The 20,076-nt window shown below is 36.7% G+C and overlaps 1 protein-coding gene and 2 long non-coding RNA genes across 3 annotated transcripts in view; 1 reads left to right on the top strand and 2 right to left on the bottom strand.

The window, feature by feature from the left end:
• The window catches only part of LOC117212447, a 401,448-nt gene that overhangs the window by 88,242 nt on the left and 293,130 nt on the right, over positions 1-20,076 (bottom strand). Inside the window, exon 5 of the mRNA XM_033457305.1 lies at positions 967-2,030. Within this exon, the coding sequence (XP_033313196.1) occupies positions 967-2,030 (1,064 nt within the window). The remainder of the gene's footprint in view (positions 1-966; positions 2,031-20,076) is intronic.
• On the top strand, positions 9,523-19,791 carry LOC117212450. Its single transcript, XR_004488466.1, has 3 exons — positions 9,523-9,659; positions 17,721-17,722; positions 19,780-19,791. It is a non-coding gene; the product is annotated as an uncharacterized LOC117212450 (long non-coding RNA).
• LOC117212449 lies at positions 12,577-13,066 on the bottom strand. Its single transcript, XR_004488465.1, has 2 exons — positions 12,935-13,066; positions 12,577-12,708 (listed from the first exon to the last, which is right to left on the bottom strand). It is a non-coding gene; the product is annotated as an uncharacterized LOC117212449 (long non-coding RNA).

The raw sequence follows: 20,076 nt of genomic DNA on the forward strand, positions 1-20,076 counted from the left end.
CCATACAACGTTCTATTTTTTTCTATTTGTCAGTTTGAATATTTTCTATATCTTCGCTGAAATATTACTTCGTACCGTGCGGCGATAAAGATAAATCAACGTTTTCCCTTGTTTATCGTATTTCCTCCTCAAGTTTCTTTCTTTATGAAACGTCAGATATATGCATGTATATGTGATACTTATAAAGAAGAAAGGGGAGAATGAAACGGGAAATAAAAAGGGAGAAACAAATCTTACGTATGTACGCCTTTACGGAAAAAGCATCTCATCACGGGATAATAAAAAGAAATCAATGATTCCCTTGTTTATCGTGTTTCTCCTGTATGTAACAAAATATATACAGTCTGTCTAAAAAGTAACGGGACATATTGTTTTAATTCATTAACTCAAACATTCAATATGCATGAAGACTTAAACATTCATTTTATTCAAGCTCTGATTTTGCAACATCGATATAACATTATAAACGGTCGAGCAACAAATGAATAGATTTTTAAGGATATATTTTTGAAGTGAGCTTGAGAATATCCCTGACATATTATGTCTGTTTGTACGGCTGCAATGTTTTCTCTACGAGATATTCATTGGAATTTTGAATATACGAAGTGATTACAGAGACTCGAATCAGACGAAACAACGATACTTGTCTTTTATCCAAAAATTCATATACAATTGCTAGAATGAGCAAGTACATTATCACATAAAAGAAATTAAACAGACTAACAGGTATTATCAGTTTAATCGATAACACCTAGATAGCAAATAATGTTTGATGCTCATAAAACATACTTTGATATGCAAACACAGCTTCAAGATATTAATAAAAATATTGCTAGATAGCAATTACACAACGATTTATAAGAAATATGAATTAAGAAATATGAAGCCATTATTTTTCAGATCAACCGTATTTGTATAACCACAAAAGAGAAGGCGGAGAACAGAAGACGGAAAAAGAGAAATTACCTCCTTGTTACCAAGCATGCCGATTTTGCAGTCGAGCAGCATAGTGCTGCCTATTCTGGCAGTGATGTTTATCTCCTGATCGCCGTCTTCGAAGTAAGGCCCGAACTTGCCAAAGGCGCTGTCGACGCTTGGTAGCACGAACTTCCTACCGGGCAAGGGTCGCTGAGTGCCGCTAGAGTTAAGCTGATCGGGCTCCATCTCGGTTTTGATCGACGGTTTGATCTCGTAAAACGCCTTCGTCGACTTACCACCCGCCAACAGCAGGTTGTTCATCGGCCTGGATTGATCCTTCCTTGATTCCATGACGTTTCTCGGGTGTTCGTTATCCTGTTGTCGCTTGTCCGCGTCTTCTGCTTCTTTGTCAATTGCAGGTACTTGGAACGAGATCGCTCTGATGTCATCGACGTTCTTCTGCTCGATCGATTTCACCTCCGTGACGATCGTCTCACGGATTGACACGGTTGTAAACCTAATCGAGTTTTCTCTGCGAGATTTGTCCACGTTGGAACCATCTATTAACTCGTCCTCGTGCTCTACCACGTTCGACAGATCCTCATCGTCTACCTGGACGCCGTGCAAGTAGTCGTCATTCTTGGAACCAGGCGACCGGATCTCCAAAGGAACGATACTTGACGCGATTTCTCCTCGATTCGGCCGAGTCGACGAGACGAAATCATTGTTCGCGTGTTCCACTTTGTTTTCAGAACTGTTGCGCTCTGCCGACTTTGCGTCTGATCCCAATGGATTGTGTTGTGGCTCGTGAACATCGTTCTGTGACACCGTGACGGATAACAGGTTACTTTGATCCCTTTGCAATTCCGCGACGCTAACTTCGTCCATTCGCGATACGTTCACGAGGTTCTCGTGATCGGTGAGAAAGCTGTGGATAGTTTTCGTTACTGGAGTTTCGTTGTTAGTATCGTTGACGTGCACACGAAACACGACCGCGGTTAGATCGCTGGCGACGGTCTGGTTCGCGATCCTTTCGTCCTCCTGGATACGATGGTCCTCCTCGTCCACTCCGAAATGATTGATGCTGGGCTCGATGGCGCCGCTGTCCGCTTCTGCGACAAAGAAGTGAACCAGACAAGTTACACTAGAGAGTCGTTTCGTTTCCGGAAATGGGAAAAGGGCGAGGGAGAGGGTAATTCTTGTAACATTTGATACATTTCTTGATATTTGATACATTTTTTGAAACATTTCCTATGTCGGTTATTACTGAACGATGGACGAAGAGAGTAAAAGGTCGGAGGGTGGAAGAAGAAATATTAGGTTGTCCGAAAAGTGTCTTTCTTTTATAGACCAGTGTTTTGCAACAGCTCATTTCTATACAAACATAAAATCTAATCTGTCGAACGTTGTGATCTTTATCTTGATAGAACAAACTGGATCGTACGTAAATCGATAAAATATTATAAAACGGGAAATGTTGTGCATCCGTTATTTCCTTATAAAACGAAAGAAACTTTTCGGACGACCTAATAATATATAGATATTTTTAAACGAACGCATGATAAAATTTGTCAATGAAGTTATTACATTTCTGCCATATGTTAGCCACATATATTTTTTGTATTACGTATATCATATGTATATCGTATTATTCGTATGTTATGAAAAGGAGACTATATATTTGTAAATATACTTTGGAATAAAATACAAGAATTTTAATGTAGTAAAGAGATTAATCTAATTCATCAATAAACAAAGGTATAAAACTTCCATTCATGGCTCTAACATCGATGGAATCCACGGTGCTGATGTTTCGTCGTATAAACAAATTAATCGTTAAAATCGAATGCATACGATTAGCGGTAGACTGGTTCATCGTTGTAACCGAACGTTGTAATCTTTATCTTGATAGAACAAAATGGATCATACGTAAATCGATAAAATATTAGAAAACGGAAAATGTTGTGCATCCGTTATTTCCTTATAAAACGAAAGAAACTTTTCGGACGACCTAATAATATATAGATATTTTTAAACGAACGCATGATAAAATTTGTCAATGAAGTTATTACATTTCTGCCATATGTTAGCCACATATATTTTTTGTATTACGTATATCATATGTATATCGTATTATTCGTATGTTATGAAAAGGAGACTATATATTTGTAAATATACTTTGGAATAAAATACAAGAATTTTAATGTAGTAAAGAGATTAATCTAATTCATCAATAAACAAAGGTATAAAACTTCCATTCATGGCTCTAACATCGATGGAATCCACGGTGCTGATGTTTCGTCGTATAAACAAATTAATCGTTAAAATCGAATGCATACGATTAGCGGTAGACTGGTTCATCGTTGTAACCGAACGTTGTAATCTTTATCTTGATAGAACAAAATGGATCATACGTAAATCGATAAAATATTAGAAAACGGAAAATGTTGTGCATCCGTTATTTCCTTATAAAACGAAAGAAACTTTTCGGACGACCTAATAATATATAGATATTTTTAAACGAACGCATGATAAAATTTGTCAATGAAGTTATTACATTTCTGCCATATGTTAGCCACATATATTTTTTGTATTACGTATAACATATGTATATCGTATTATTCGTATATGTATATTTCTCTAGGCGAGTAGAAAGAAATAAGAAAAGGAAAGAGAGACCGCAGTGAGCAAATGTGTTGTTATGAAAAGGAGACTTGTAAAATGTGACCGCAGTGAGTAAATGTGTTGTTATGAAAAGGATATTTGTAAATATACTTTGGAATAAAATACAAGAATTTTAATGTAGTAAAGAGATTAATCTAATTCATCAATAAACAAAGGTATAAAACTTCCATCCATGGCTCTAACATCGATGACGTCCACGGTGCTGATGTTTCATCGTATAAACAAATTAATCGTTAAAATCGAATGCATACGATTAGCGGTAGACTGGTTCATCGTTGTAACCGAACGTTGTAATCTTTATCTTGATAGAACAAAATGGATCACATGTAATTCGGTAAAATAATATATTTTTTTTTATTTATTTATTAAAATTACAATCAATTCTCGCGTTGAGAATTTTCAGTAATTTTTCTGGCGTGGCGCAGTGACATGGCTGATTATTTATAATAAGTTATTATTTATTATAGATAAGTATAATTTATAAGTAAGTATTATAAATAAGTAAATATTACTTAATTTAGATAACTAATTGAATCTAGCGTTTAGGTCTGGCGGGTAGTGTCTCTTCAGCCTGCGAATCTGGTCCGTCGTATCAAGTAGTCCAGTGATTGGGGGGTTTCGGTGTTTGTTGACTCTTTTGCTACATCTGTCGCTATATTTTGCTATTTCTTCTTTGACCGTGGGTATCTTGAGGTCTCGGTGTATTGTTTCGATGGTAACATACCAAAGTGCATCAATTAGGGATCTTAGCGTTTAAAATAATATAAAACGGAAAATGTTGTGCATCCATTATTTCCTTCTAAAACGAAAGAAACTTTTCGGACGATCTAATATGAATGTTAAACGCATGGTACGAGGGTGTTCATGTTATTGAGCTATGTTTTTTAGATTTATTTTTGAACAAATATGTAGCGGCCCTCGACAACAAAGAACTTTCTAATGGTTTCGTCGGTACAAAGCATAGCATCGTAGACTGTTTACGAGAAAACGACGAAACATAAGGACGGCCGCGACGTAGCCTAAGTGCCGGCAAGCCTAATGAGTCATCGAATCCCTACAGTTCTTCCGTCAAATACTCGGAAGCATTTCAAAATAAACGAAAATAAATCCAGTCATATAACCTTCACGCTGCGAAAACAATCCTACCCACAGGTGACCATAACTAATATTCCAATTCCAAACAAAGATTCAGTCAGATATCTGGGCATGATCCTGGACAGAAGAATAACATGGAAAGAACACATCGTAAATAAATCCAAGCAACTTAAATTAAAATTAAAAAACTTCTATTGGCTCATTGGCAGATGTTCCAAATTATGCGTGCAGATTAAAATAATTCTATATGAACATAAATATCGCGAGTCTGACTCGCGACCAAATACTTGGGCCAAACATAAATATCGCCAAACGTAAACATAACAAGCCGAGCTCGCGGACTGTTTTTTTGCCCGTTACGATCGTGACTGAATGTTAACTGCTGTTTACGAGCATCAGTCTGGTCTGTTTAGCGCGCGTCGATGTCTACCGCTTGGGCTCGAGTTTCGTCGAACTAAATGGTACGGGAAGGAGTTTACATGCTTCTCGAATGTGTTTACTTCGCTATTTCGCTAGACCTTTCGCACTTCGCAGCTCGGAACGGAATGAATCTTTTCTTTCTTTTTTGTCGCCCCTCAATATCCCCACTATGCTTTATAAAGCCATATTAAAACCTGTTTAAACCTATGGGATTCAACTATGGGGAACAGCGAGTAATTCCAACATAAAAATTCTTCAACGATTCCAATCGAAAACTCTAAGATCCTTAATAGATGCACCTTGGTATGTTACCAACGAAACAATACATCGCGACCTTAAGATACACACTGTTAAAGAAGAAATATCCAAATTCAGTAACAGATATAATACAAGAGTTAACAACCACCAAAACCCATTAGTTACACAATTACTTGACACGACGGATCAGATCCGCATTTAAACATTAGATTTAAACATTAGATTCAACTAGAATCAAACATATTATAAACTCTTATAATCCAAGTTACAGTACCATGCCAAAATAATTTACTTATAATTCTCAATGAGAATTGATTGTAAAAAGTCTACCAAATAAAAAAAAATATCCCCGCTATCTACGCGTTTGTTAGGCGTCCACGACCGTTGCCACTGTGACATCAATCCACATCAGAGACCAAGACCACACACCGCGGGCAAGATAGCATCCAGATGTCTACACATCCTTATCGCGTACTCTCAATAGTCTTAGGGACCCACCATAAATCTGGTCATTTTCATAGTTAAGGTCCTTCAGACCAAACAAGGATCTTTTATTTCAGGTATCCTTTACATTTATTGTTTACCACGGGAAGATACGGGAAACTTGGTTTTCCTCACGTTCGGTATCTTCCGTTAGCAATTTTCTCTCGAGGGCGGCTGAGACCCTTCCTAGTCCACCAACATTCCTATGATTCAATCGAAAGCAATGTCTATCGCCCTCACTTTCCTAGCCAAAATTGTCCTTAACGAATCAGCTCATCTTGTGGCCTTAGACACACCCAACCCTAGCTTTCCTCCGCCACAACATTGTCACTAAACTTTACTTATTCTCTATCCTTAGAATGGTCGACATCTTTTTACCGAATTTCTACCCTTAGACCAGTCGCGTACTTAACGCATCAGTGTAACTAGGTTTTATGTAAAGTTGTTGGAGTGAATTGTGATTTATGTGTGTTAATTCAGTTTTTTTAATGATGTTTATTTAACCCAAGATACAATTTTAAATACATTTTAGTATTCACAATAAACTGTGAATTTTGGTAATGATGTGATGTGTACCGCGGCGGTACGACGTAGCCAATACTATATTATGTGTCGGCGCTTTACATTTTTTGTGCTTAATACAATTTTTGGGTTTAAGCCGCTGGGGAGCGGAGCTTTCACATGATTTTGTTCTTTTTTTTTTATTTTTTCTGTCCTGAAAACTTGGTCGCAAAACAGGACGCTTCGGTAGTCTGCTTTTTGGGTGCTGTGTAACAAATATAACATAAGAGTTAACAACCACCAAAACCCACTAATTACTCAATTACTTGACACGACGGATCAGATCCGCAGACTAAAAAGACATTACCCTTTTGATTTAAACATTAGATTCAGCTAGAATCAAACATACGATGACCATCTACTATACACGATATAGTACCACGCCAAAAAAATTTACTTATGATTCTCAATGAGAATTGACTGTAAAATTCTGCCAAGTAAAAAAAAAGGAATACTTAGAAGAAGGCGTACGTGGTAACGGTCGCGGACGGTTACGAACACGTGCCTAGTGGGGATATTGAGAGGCGACAAAAAAGAAACGAAATGGATCAAGAGAAGAGTTGAGTTGTGACCGAGAATTGTTAATAAATATATTGTTAAAAAAAATGTAGAGTATTTCTTTGGCACCCTACACGTCCTACTAAATCACCTCAAGTATCTAGAAGAATCGAATTATTAAAAGATTCACCTATCCTTGTTAGCAAAGTAACATAAATAAAATGTGTTTCTCAAATTATCACTTCGGTGTTTTCCAGAGTTAGAATCTTACAAAGTTAGTTAGAAAATTACAAGACGATATTTTTCATATTGCCTTATGATAATTATTTTCTTTACTGATAATTTTTGTCAATAAAACAAGGTATATTCAAAGATAGTTTTTCATATTTTTAAAAAACCAATACCTTTGCATCATTTTATTTCAACGAAGCTATGTAAATATTAAACCTTTTTTACTCATCGATCGAAAAATGACCAAAAACCACGAATTCTCCGATCGAAAAGTTTCATTGCGATAAAAATTTGCTCTCTGTTTGAAAACGGGTATGTAATGTAGTATATTCTCCAAAGAACTCTACAAATATCGACTATTCTGTATGCAACAAAAATATAGAAATATCAAACCTTCCATAGGTTGAAAAATTCCCTGTAAACTACCAATTTCCAGAACAAAATGTTTCATTCTATATGTTCTCTTCACTTCGGAAATATGATTGAAATATAGTATATTCTCTACAAAACTCTACCAGTATCAAAGTTTCCATATTCATCAATAAAAGACTTTCCAAAAAACTGTAAGGTCCTAAATTTTCTTTTCGATGTCCATCGATCGAAAATTCCCAGAATTCATGAGTTCTCTGAATCAGATGTTGAAAAACATGTCCCTTCTGTATTTATCAATTAAAAAATTCCCAAAACTATGGATCATAGCGACAAATATAGCAAAAGAGTCAACAAACACCGAAACCCCCTAATCACTGGACTACTTGATACGACGGACCAGATTCGCAGGCTGAAGAGACACTACTCGCTAGACCTAAACGCTAGATTCAATTAGTTATCTAAATTAAGTAATATTCACTTATTTATAATACTTACTTATAAATTATACTTATCTATAATAAGTATTAACTTATTATAAATAATCAGCCATGTCACTGCGTCACGCCAGAAAAATTACTGAAAATTCTCAGCGCGAGAATTGATTGTAATTTTAATAAATAATAAAAAAAAACTATGGATTCTCAGGCAGAAACGTATCGTCGCCATCGAAATTTCATATTCATCGGTGGAAAATTTCCGACAACCACGATCTTCCAGAACAAAATGTCTCTTGCGATCAGAGTTTAGAGTTTCCTTGAAGCCAAGATTTCTGGATCTTCTTTTACTTCTGTAATTACTTGCAAAATAAACAGGCTTGTCGGAAATGCTCGTTGTTATATTAGGTTGTCCGAAAAGTTTCGTTCGTTTTATGAAGAAGTAACAGACGCACAACGTTTTTGTTTTATATTATTTTGTCGAATTGCGTACGATCCATTTTGTTCTGTTGAGATAAACACCGCGACATTTCACAGATTTGGTTTCACGTTTGTATGAAGGTACACTGTTGTAAAAAAATTACGTTTGCGAAAGAAAGGTACTTTTCCGGCAACCTAAATAGGTTAAATAATCGCATTCGCGCATCTTTTAGTACTTATCGAAAAATGACGTTTCATCATCTCACTAAAACGACCCGGTTCTTGCGTTCTATGAATATGTAACTCTGTCTCCCTACAGCGCGTGACTCGAGCGCGGATAACAAGGAGAAGAGAGAATATCGTAGCCCTCGGGCGGCTCCGCTGCACACACTCTATACTTTCCACGAGACTTTCAAGTGAGATACGCGTCATTTGTAATTTCACGTCGAAACGAATATCTCGCGAGCGAGAACTCGACCCAAGCCTCTTTTTCCATGGTTATGCCAGGTAGTTGGCGTATCGACTCCTTTCTTCCAACCTTTACACGAGCACGTACCAACGATTTACTCTTCTCAAACTTCCATTTTGTACGTCTCTCCGCTATGTCTTCTGTTCTTATTCAACTATGTGTGATATGAGATTAATGAAAATTATGATACACCTGTGATACTCGGATTTAACGTAAAATACATGTGGATGAGGGATTTGATGTATACATTTGAGTGTCAGGGACTTAATATGTAGATAAGGATATAGAGCGATATATTATGTGCGCAAAGTAGTAATACTGGATTAATTAGCGCTGAGAAATGTGTTCTTGCTAATGGATTTTACGTAGCCTTATTTAACAACTTATACTGTAATAGATTATAGTGAATATTCAGATTTGAATATTTTATATTTCTCTCCTATATTTTTCTTTCATTTTTATATATAATTACTATCTATAAGAAAAGTTATTAGTTATTAATAATAAGTTAACAATTAGGTTGATGATAATGAGAACAGCATGTATGTAAACTCTCTAAGAGTTCAAATGCGGATAAACAAGGAGACTTTCTCTGTTTTACGGACAGCACGACTTCTTTTGTTTTACGGACAGAGCGGCTTTCTTTGTTTTCCGGAGAGCCATTTTGAGAGACACGCATTTCCCAAACGGACGGACAGAGATCAACATCGGAGATGGACAAGATCACAGAAGAAAGAGTAATTATTTAAAACATTGAAGATTGACGGAGAAAGATCGGTAGCTCAGGACGTTGAAAATCGATTCCCGATTTTCAGGTAGACATTGCACAGAACTTGCTATTTATTGTTTACTGTTATTAATTGGTTGTTGTTTATTTAATTATTACTGTTATTAATTGTTGTTAATTATTAATTGTTGTTTACTCCTGTATTTCATTCATGTATTTTCACAATAAACTCGATTTTCAGAATCGATCCCTGAATTATCTTAGAATTGAACTTCATATGTATATGTCGGGTTATCATTAGGATTTAAGGCGCGTAATGATTCTTCGTTTGAATTAGCCATTGTTTTACAAAGCAGAGAATATATTTACGCGAATAAACAAGATTTTATAAAATATTATGAATAATGTGTTTAATAAATGATAAGATTAACAAACGATAAGTTTAATTAATAATTAGATTAAAGAATAATAAGTTTAACGAACAATAAGAGGAACGAATAATATGTCTTACGAATAATGAATTTAACGAATAATGAGATTAACGATTGATAGGTTTTACGAATAATGAATTTAATTAACGCTATTAACAATGTTCCGGGGTTCAAATGAATCCACGGTCAACGGGATAACTCTTTACTATGCGTAGAATAATTTTAAACACAAAAATACGATTGCTGAGACACTCGGTAAATTGCTCGATGTATCACTTTCCAAGGCGATCACACGAATGAATATCTGATGAAAATCTTTTTCGCTATACGACTGCATTTGTTTGTTATATGCTCGCTGGAGACATCGAGAAGGTTCCAATCGTTGTTGCTAGGCAATTTCTGTCAAAAGTTTGTTGTATACTCTTTGGAAACATCGAGAAAGATCCAAACGCCGTTACTAGGCAGTTTCTGTCTGGAGATTGATTCCTAATACAACGTGTGTCCCATTATATCGACATCTCTAAAGTACAATTCTATGTGATTTCTAGGGAGAACAATACAACCGATTCACACCTTCGTCAGGCAAAACGTTTATCCCGTGACCGTGGCTACGTTCGGCGACCAGTTGTCACCTCGAACCCACTTTCGCTTTCACAAATATCAAACAATTACAAATGACAATTGCTTAATTACAGTTATGATAAAATCTAGGCTAAAGCATTAGAAGGCTTCCTCAAAATTGCAAAGGAAAGGCTCCGGTTTTCCTTTCATCTCCGACATATATATTTCGGGACGAAAGAAGAATTTTTTTTTTATTTGGAAGTAGTTTGCAATCAATTCTCATTGAGAATTATAAGTAAATTATTCTGGCGTGGTACTATAACGTGAATAATAAGTGATTATCGTATGTTTGATTTCTAGCTGAATCTAATGTTTAAATCTAGAGGGTAATATCGTTTTAGCCTGCGGATCGAAAGAAGAATAAATTTATTCCAGTCGCATTACGATAAAATATATTAAACGAGATTGAAGAACTCAAATTTTATGAGCGAAGTTAAATTTGTACGGAACGTCTGACAATTTTCTGGCTCAACAACTACATTATATAGGTAGTCGTTAACGTTGCGCTATCATATGAATCTTAAATTCAAAAATCCTGATTACTTAACATACATTCGACCTTCCATTTTCTTCGTCTAGATTCTTCTCCTTAAAACGTCATCTTATTTTAAGAAAAATTTAAAACTAAATTTTTCAGAAATCCAGAATGAATAAGCACGCGTGATTTCTAACGAACATCTACTTTATCCTTAATCGAAATTCTATAGTTTATACTTTATTCTTCTGCAACAATTAATTCCAACGTTCTTCAACTTTCGCTTGAGTGCCGCCTGAGGAGAATTACCGGAAGTTCTAGAGGAAGTAGTTCGTCTTGTTGCGCATTCTTTCCATACGTTGGCGCGAAACTCACGCCATTTACCGTAGGAATTATAACGCGGATTAAAATTTCGTCGCATTCTTCCGTGGCCGGCATTCACGAAACGTTCTCGCTGGAATGCCCTTCCGGAACGAAATAGCCGCCATGGCGGCCGGAAAAATTCCAGACGGCTGTCGCCCGTGGTAACAATGCTACCATCTAATTTCTTTTCCTCGCGGTCTAGCGTGTTCTCCCTTCCGTTGAAAAAATATCATCACACTCTGGAAACTTCATTTTAATGCGTTCCATTGGATGGTGTTTCCTACTTTTATTTATTTAGTTTTATCAGGGAAGACGATGTTGAATAAACGAATTTATTTGTAAAACTAAAAATTTGCTATTAAAAATGGAAATCAGAAACACAACTTCATGAAATTTCCAACCTCGTGTCAATAATTCAGTTTTGATTTCGTGACTATTAATTTGTACATTGATCTATTTATGCAGTACATTAACACTTTGCCATCCACATAAATATGCTAGTAACTTTAACAAGTTGCTGGTGTTTTCTGGTAAAAAATTTCAAGATGATAAACTTTGCGTAAAGAGTTGAGTTGCGCGTGACACCAACGTGGTATCAGCAGACACTAACATTTGGCCTGCACTTGACAACGCGTTGGTGTCACCGAACGTGAAAATGTTAATTTATCTTTCTATGAAAGAAGTTCCGTTGTTTGATCGAGAGAAAAAGAGGGGGTTTGGAAAGTAACATAACCTAAAATTGGAAGAATTTTTCAAAAAATCCAGGTAAAGCGGTAAAAATTTTGAAAATAAATTATATTGTTACTTCTGTATTCAGAGGTAGGATCACAAAAAGCTATTATTTTATTCTTTGGATAAATCTATCACATCGTTCTGAGCCGAAAACCTTCTTTGCACTTTCTAACATGAACTAGGGATAAAAACAAAAGAACATCTTAAACCTATCGATTGTATCTAGAACTATCTTCTAGTTACTATTTATTGTAACTAGCGCATTTGCATATGGATGGCGAGCGCGAACTAACGTTGCCATTTTCAACAAATTATCTATTAGCTCATCCCATAAGTTCGTGCCGTTTTTCGAGCGGTTATATATGTTATTTTTTTTAAACACCTATGAATCGTTGTCTTAGGTGTTTTCAGAACATTTGACATCTCTTGAACTGTCAAACTTTGTGATTTTTCAACAAGATCCCGAATTTTATCTTCGTCTGTCTGAGGAGGACGCCCGGAGCGTTCCTCGTCTTCTAAACAGAAATTCCCAGCTCTAAAACGTTGGAACCACTTCCTACAGGTGCCAGATGAAAGCGCATTTTCTCCGTAAACAGCACATATGTTTTTCGTGGCAATTGTTACAGAACTTCCTTTCCGAAATTCATATAACATGAGATGTCGAAAATGGATACGCATTTCACTCGTGATTTTTTACTGTTAGAAGTCACTGTGTTCACTATATTACGATCTCATACCCACGAAAATCTGCTCTAGCCTGTTCTCGATCAGCTAAGCTCAAGTGCATTGGTCCCTTATCGCCGTATGTTTATAAATCGACACATGAAATGTATACACAAAAGTCGGTACGAACTTATGGGATGACCTAATAATTTTGATAACTAATTTAGGTTATTAGAAAAATTATCAAAAGCTTTAAGTTTTTAGGTATGCGTTTATGATTATCCATTATTTTCGGCCCACAACCAACTATGTTGAAGAAAGGTAGGAGAAGGAAGAAATATCTTAAATCTTATTGTTAGGTCAGATGGTTGCATATTAATTTGCAAGATATTTTGAAGTGTATGCTTGCATAAGAAAATAATACTTCTTCGTGTCTTAAAATTTATCTGTAAAAGGATTCAGTTCCAATATTTTTCGAATATATCTGAAAGTAGTAGAACTTCAAAGACAGTGAAAGAAGAAAAAGAAACTTGGATACCACTGTGTAAAATCATACAAAGTAGTATCATGGAAATTTTTGTTACTATTGCAAGGGAGAGAATAAAGATTGGAGAAATGTTGGCACGATTTTTAAAGAAACGAGGACATTTACGGCGCTACACTCTCTTTTCGGCGATGTTTCACGGAAGATCAAAGAGAGTACCAGCTTTTTGCTTTTCAGAGTTACTGTCTAAACTGGATCTTCATCTGATAGGTCGATATGTGCTGTTTCTAATCACAATTGTAATACCAAATTTCATAATACAACGTCCAACAAACTAATGGTTAGATACTGTGAAAAATCGTATTTTTATGAATATAACTAGAGAAATGGAATTAAATAAAGATTTACTTCATCTAGGAAATATTATCACCGGTACTATACTTCGAATATTTTTTCTATTTTTACATATCATATGCCCTGTCTGGACCTACAGAATCCAACTATGGGGAACAGCAAGTAACTCCAACATTGAAATACTTCAACGCTTCCAATCGAAAACGCTAAGATCCTTAATAGACGCACCTTGGTACGTTACCAACGAAACAATACATCGCGACCTCAAGATACTCACAGTCAAAGAGGAAATAGCAAAATATAGCGACAAATATAGCAAAAGAGTCAACAAACACCGAAACCCCCTAATCACTGGACTACTTGATACGACGGACCAGATTCGCAGGCTGAAGAGACATTACCCGCTAGACCTAAACGCTAGATTCAATTAGTTATCTAAATTAAGTAATATTCACTTATTTATAATACTTACTTATAAATTATACTTATCTATAATAAGTATGAACTTATTATAAATAATCAGCCATGTCATTGCGCCACGCCAGAAAAATTACTGAAAATTCTCAACGCGAGAATTGATTGTAATTTTAACAAATAAATAAAAAAAAACATATCATATGTATTGTCTCACTTATAAATTTTCCATAAATGTATTATAATCTGTAGTCTATTAATAAATAAATACTGTTTGTAAGGTAACTTGAAATTTTTGTCATCATTAGACTGAGGATGTTGATGCATTTACTTGGAAATTTAAATATGCAAATACACCAAGAATAAATATATGTTGGATTAAGGTTGGAATTTTGGGGGCGTTCGATGAACCTTTACTCAATTTACCATCGCGGATGTAGCTAATGTTTATTGGTACAAATGTGGACACTACAAGAGGCCATGAGTAATAGCGGTGATAGGATGGTCGAGATGATGGTGACAACGAATTCAGGTTCGATAACGAATCCACGGTCCAGGGGATGATGAGTGCCAACGTAATACACGATTCGGATAACTCTCTCGATAACTCAATCAGCAATTCGCCCAACGACTAACTAACTAACTAACCCGTAATCCAAATGAAACTGCCCTTATATATTTCTGTCACCATCTCTCGGGTCAATCTTTGTTTTTAAGGAGAGCCATATAATCATTCCATACCTCTGTCAGGTACACGTCTCTCCCGTGATCGTGACTACGTCCAGTGACCCGCTACGTCACTTCGAGCCCGAACCCATCGTCATAAAGTCAGATTGGAACATTAAAACTATTTCTTATTTTTATTACTTAAGTGTAGCTATAGTAAAAGTCTGGACTAGAGTATTGGGTTTTTTCCCAACATTCCAGACGGGAATGTCCCGATGTTCTTTCATCTCCGACATATAATATACAAAATTGCACAAAATATCCAAAGTAAAGTGGTCGCTATAATATTTGGAGTGTAAAACAAATATTTATTTAGGTTCCATTTCTTTAGCTGTCTTTATTCGCAGTCTAGTCGTAGCTAGAGCACATCATTTCGAGCATGTCTCTATCGAAGAACCAATTGTAAAAATCATTTAGACCGCGTGCTAGGGTTATAATTCCTATACAAAATGGCATGTTATGGAGTGGAAAAAAAGACGGACGAAAGAAGCGAAGGACGTGCGAAAAAGTTGTACTAATTTGCCGTAATTGCTGGCCGAAGAAAGGGCGATCAGTCACGTAACTTCGCTTAATTGCGGAACAGTGCACATCGATCATAATTTTTCGCGATTTGCAGCTCGTGCTCGCCGGCGAAATTCGCGGATTATTTTTGCCACTCTCGTTTGTTCGCAACCAAAATTTTTTCCCTCGTTATCAGACCGATTCCTCTTCTTTCTTTTCGCGCAAGCCTCTTTCATTACACTGCGGATATTGCGGATATTGAAGGAAAATGTTTACCGCGACGTTATGGATCCGCAAGGCGAGCTTAGCTCGCGCGAGAAGCAGAGACAGCGCGATTACACGTCAGGCTAATCGGAAGTTGCGGAGAGGAAATCGTTGAAGAGCGATCGTAGCTACGGAAATGAGCGGAGAACATTTTGCAGAATCGTAGACTCGTTCAAGCACTGAGAAGTTAGCTCAGTCGAAAAACACTAGCGTATTGAGAAGTGTTTTTCCGAATTGAAGTTGGGAGTAAAGTTGGAAGTAAGATGAAAGGACTCAGGAAACTTCTCATCACAGAGAAGTCCAAAAATTAGCTATAGAGTGGTGGACAGAAAATGTTCGAAGCTGATACTGTTATTGATAAATATAATTTTAGTAACTTTAGATCTAGATATTTTGTACTATTTAGTGATATCTGGACTGTATATTGTATCTGTTCATTGTTCTTGCAGAATATTTTTGTTCTGTAAAATTATCGTGTTCTTCGCTTAAATTTACCATTTACATTGTCTTTTGTTCCCTACTGTATATTAAGTATACAAGGTGGCATTGTTAAATTAATTAGCTAAGGTTACATAGAATGTCCAACACCGTGAAAAATTCATTGAATTCTTTCATTTCATTTATTCTTGCTTTTATCTACGGATGAAAACACCGATTATCCGCCGTGTTTCTCCAAAGCGTCCAAAGTGAAATGGTATTTCACTTCGCGATAAATAGTATTTCCAATTTGTACTTGTCCCTGTTTTATACATCTTTAAAGAATGGTTTAATTAATAGAATCATAAATTTAATATATTCTATTGTAGTATCGTGGAAATTAAGATATAAATTTTTTCCCGATTACTTACAATTTATTAATAATGAATTAAATATACAAATATAAATTGGACAGAAAACGATGTTTGTTTAACTGAAACTAAATGCGATACCCGTATCTATATCAAATAAATTTACAGTTATTTGGCAATTCTCGTCACAACGAATCTAACTCTCTCTCTCTCTCTCTATCTCTATCTCTATCTATCTATCTCTATCTCTCTCTCTCTCTCTCTAGCAACTCTAACAACTGACAACTCGATCGATTCTCTCAACTCTACTCTTCGATGTCTCGATCAACTCTGACTCTCGCAACACAATCTCTTTTCGACTCGCATAATGTGACCTCTCGGTCGTCCCTCCTTGAAACACGAAACCGTCCTTCTGCTCTAACGTTGTTTGTTGTTTTTCTCATATCTCTGTAAGAACTAGGTGACTTTAATCACATAGGCGCTCTTAAATGTAAAGGAACCACAGAAGGACGACGTACAGGGTTTTTTTCTAATTTCAACCGACCCTAATTTAAATTATTTTACGATATTACACTATTTTGAATGTACTATATCTAACTTAAATTGAATATAATTTCAAACATTTTTGGTGGATAATTAATATAATAATAATAATATCAGAATCTTCTTATTTAGAAATAAGACGATTGCTATTTAATGCTAAGGGGTAACAGGAACTTAATTGCTTTTCGACATAAATCACAAGACTAATATTTGTAACTCGGTCACAAAATACCGGTACGATGTTTTATCTTCGATGATGGACGTGATTAATCTTTGGTAGGTCAGTTGTTTGCGCGTAAACGAATTTCACAGATTATTTCCGGCCGACGCGGTGGGCAGTGTCATAAAAAGCGACGAACTGTGATCTCTTCTCGTGTTATGTGTTTTTTTCACTCGATCGATGGAGCACGGTGAACGGTCAAAGCATTTATCGGCCGGCCGAACAGAATCGCTTACGCAGCGATACATGTGACCGGAGTAAATAATCGCGTTCGTCGCGAAAATTCGTCGGACTTTGCGCGTCACCGACAAAAACCGATAGAAGAGTCTATTCAGTGATACGATGGTAAAATTACACTATCACGTCAATTCCATTCTGTTGAAAGATGCAAATGAATCGAGTACCTATTGTTGTACTTAGTGTTGTTATACAGGGTGGTTGGTAACTGGTGGTACAAGCGGAAAGGAGGTGATTCTACGCGAAAAAAGAAATCAAAAATATAGAATAAAAATATTTTTTTTTAATTTTTCCATCGAGACAACGATCTACAGTGAGATCCGTTATAACGAGACGTGATAAAGTGCACGCGTACCGAACGAAAATTCAAAGTCGATTTTCTCGAAAACAGAGCCTCAGACGAAAAATTTGTATTCTATATTTTCGACTTCTTTTTTCGCGTAGAATCACCCCCTTTCCGCTTGTACCACCAGTTACCAACCACCCTGTATATGTATATTGATGGAATATTTAAGAAAAATTATAGATTATAGGACGATATTCTGTTTGTAAAATAATAATTGAGGTGTCAAAGGAAGGCACCGACTCTTTAAAATTATTAATATTGAAGCAAAAGTATTGTTAGCGATCATCGCTACTACGGTTTGTATCACGGCTGTGGTATTTCGTTTAGAGTACCTGGGCGATTGCATGAAGGGGACACTTCACGCCTAGATGCACTGGCTAACTAGTCGAAACTCTAAACTCAGCATAGAAAATAAACTAAAAATCCACAAAACGATAATAAAACCAATTTGGACATACGGAATACAGTGGTATTCCCATAGTGATGGGAGACAGCAGCAATGAGCCAGATAAATAAACTAGAGTAGCTACAATCGAAGATATTGGGAACAATAGTCAACGTCCCATGGTGTTGGAAACAAGAATATACGCAAAGACTTAAAAATACCAACGATCAAAAAAGAAATCGGTAGGTATGCAGAAAAATAGAAGGAAAGAGCGGCAAACATCCAAACCAGCTGACTGCTGAAGCGAGCAAAACTGTCGTAGAAAGAAGACTAAAAAGAAAACACCCCGCTGACCTCACTAAAGAAATAAAATAGTCAAACTCGAAGATGGTATCCCGCTAGGGGTAGCCATCCACATGTTATTCGGCAATTAACACTTTGCTAACCGCTAGCGGTTCAACAGCTTAGCAACTCGGGTGTCACGTCGATTCGGGGTAATTTCACGTTCCGCACGTAAGGTGAGATATTCGCACTTCAATTATGATCGTTATTACAAATTTTATTAGAAACTGACAGAGTAACGATACAGAATGTTTTAACAGAACAGAATAGAATGTCGAGTACTGACTTGGGAGGTATTTTTATATCAAGGGTTTGGTTCCTGTGGAGGGGTTATCGCTGGATGCCGGGCACATAGGGATTCCGTTACTGCTTAGTTACTGTTTTGATGGCTAAGGTATGTGAGATATAATTATCCTTTCGCTGCATTCCCACGGTCACCGTGACACGGGCGCAGATTCTCCCTGGCACCGGCTCTGTTTCGATTTAGACTCTCCAATACCATCCTTTTCGTTCATCGCGAACGGTAAGTTTTTCAAATTGGTATAAAGCTGTGGGAGCTTACAAAGCAACGCAACTGAGCAAGGTACCTTAGTAGTAAATAACAAATTACTGCTCAAATAATGAGAAAGATTGTCGGCGACAAAAAGCCGATTAATAAGCTATTGGTCGGTAAAATGTTAAGCTAGAAAAGTTTACGAAATGTCCAGCTGGACAAATTGTAAAGTGCAAATTAAATAATAAAAAAAAACTCCACGCCTAGAAGATCATTTGAATTCCTACTACATACAACCGTGTCATATATTAAGGATTCCAAACGGTCATTTCTCACTATTTTTCTTTTTGTCTACTTTTGACATAGTCATCTATCTAAGAGGCCACCTTTCATGATTCCTGCGGATGGGAAAGGATCACGAAGTTTCACGGAGATGCTAATTAGTCTTTGTTTTGTGGCGGATCGGTATCAACAGGACGCTGACAGGTCGAGGCATCAACGCGGTGCAACACCTCCCGGGCGATCCGCGGGTACCAACCGCCAACACTAGAGGGCTACGACGACGAGTCTGTCTGTCTAACTCGCTAGCGGTCGAATATACGAGCGATTGATACAAATACCGCACCTAGCGAGACTCCCTCTACGTCTAAAGCAGGGACTACCGGGCATAGCCTTACTGACGAGTCCACCGGTAGTCCCGGGACGAAACGCACAACTCTCTTTTCATCCGCCACAGTTTTTATGGAGGCACGCTAAACAGCAATCTTGAAGACTCTCGATCAGGAGGATGACTCTTGGAAGAGGTAAACCAGGAAGAAAATTGTAGTTCAGAATCGATGTCAAAAGCCGAGAATGTACTACCAAGCTCACGTAATTCAGAAAATTCATTAGTCAGTAAAATTCACCAAATAGCTGAGTTTCATTATGCTCCAATTCAGTCCATCTCATTCAAGGAACACACTTAGAATCGCGTCTCTGAATAGGCCGAAATTAGGTGCTAAACGGTATATATTGTGCAATAAGCAGGGTCAGGAGAAATTGCTTAAATTATCGCACGGAGCAAACTTCTAACTCTAACAAGTATTTCGATTCATCAGTGTGATATTAAAAATATAAAGGAAAC

Source organism: Bombus bifarius, unplaced genomic scaffold (genome assembly GCF_011952205.1).
Source record: "Bombus bifarius isolate JDL3187 unplaced genomic scaffold, Bbif_JDL3187 scf7180000008297, whole genome shotgun sequence".
Classification (NCBI taxonomy): domain Eukaryota; kingdom Metazoa; phylum Arthropoda; class Insecta; order Hymenoptera; family Apidae; genus Bombus; species Bombus bifarius.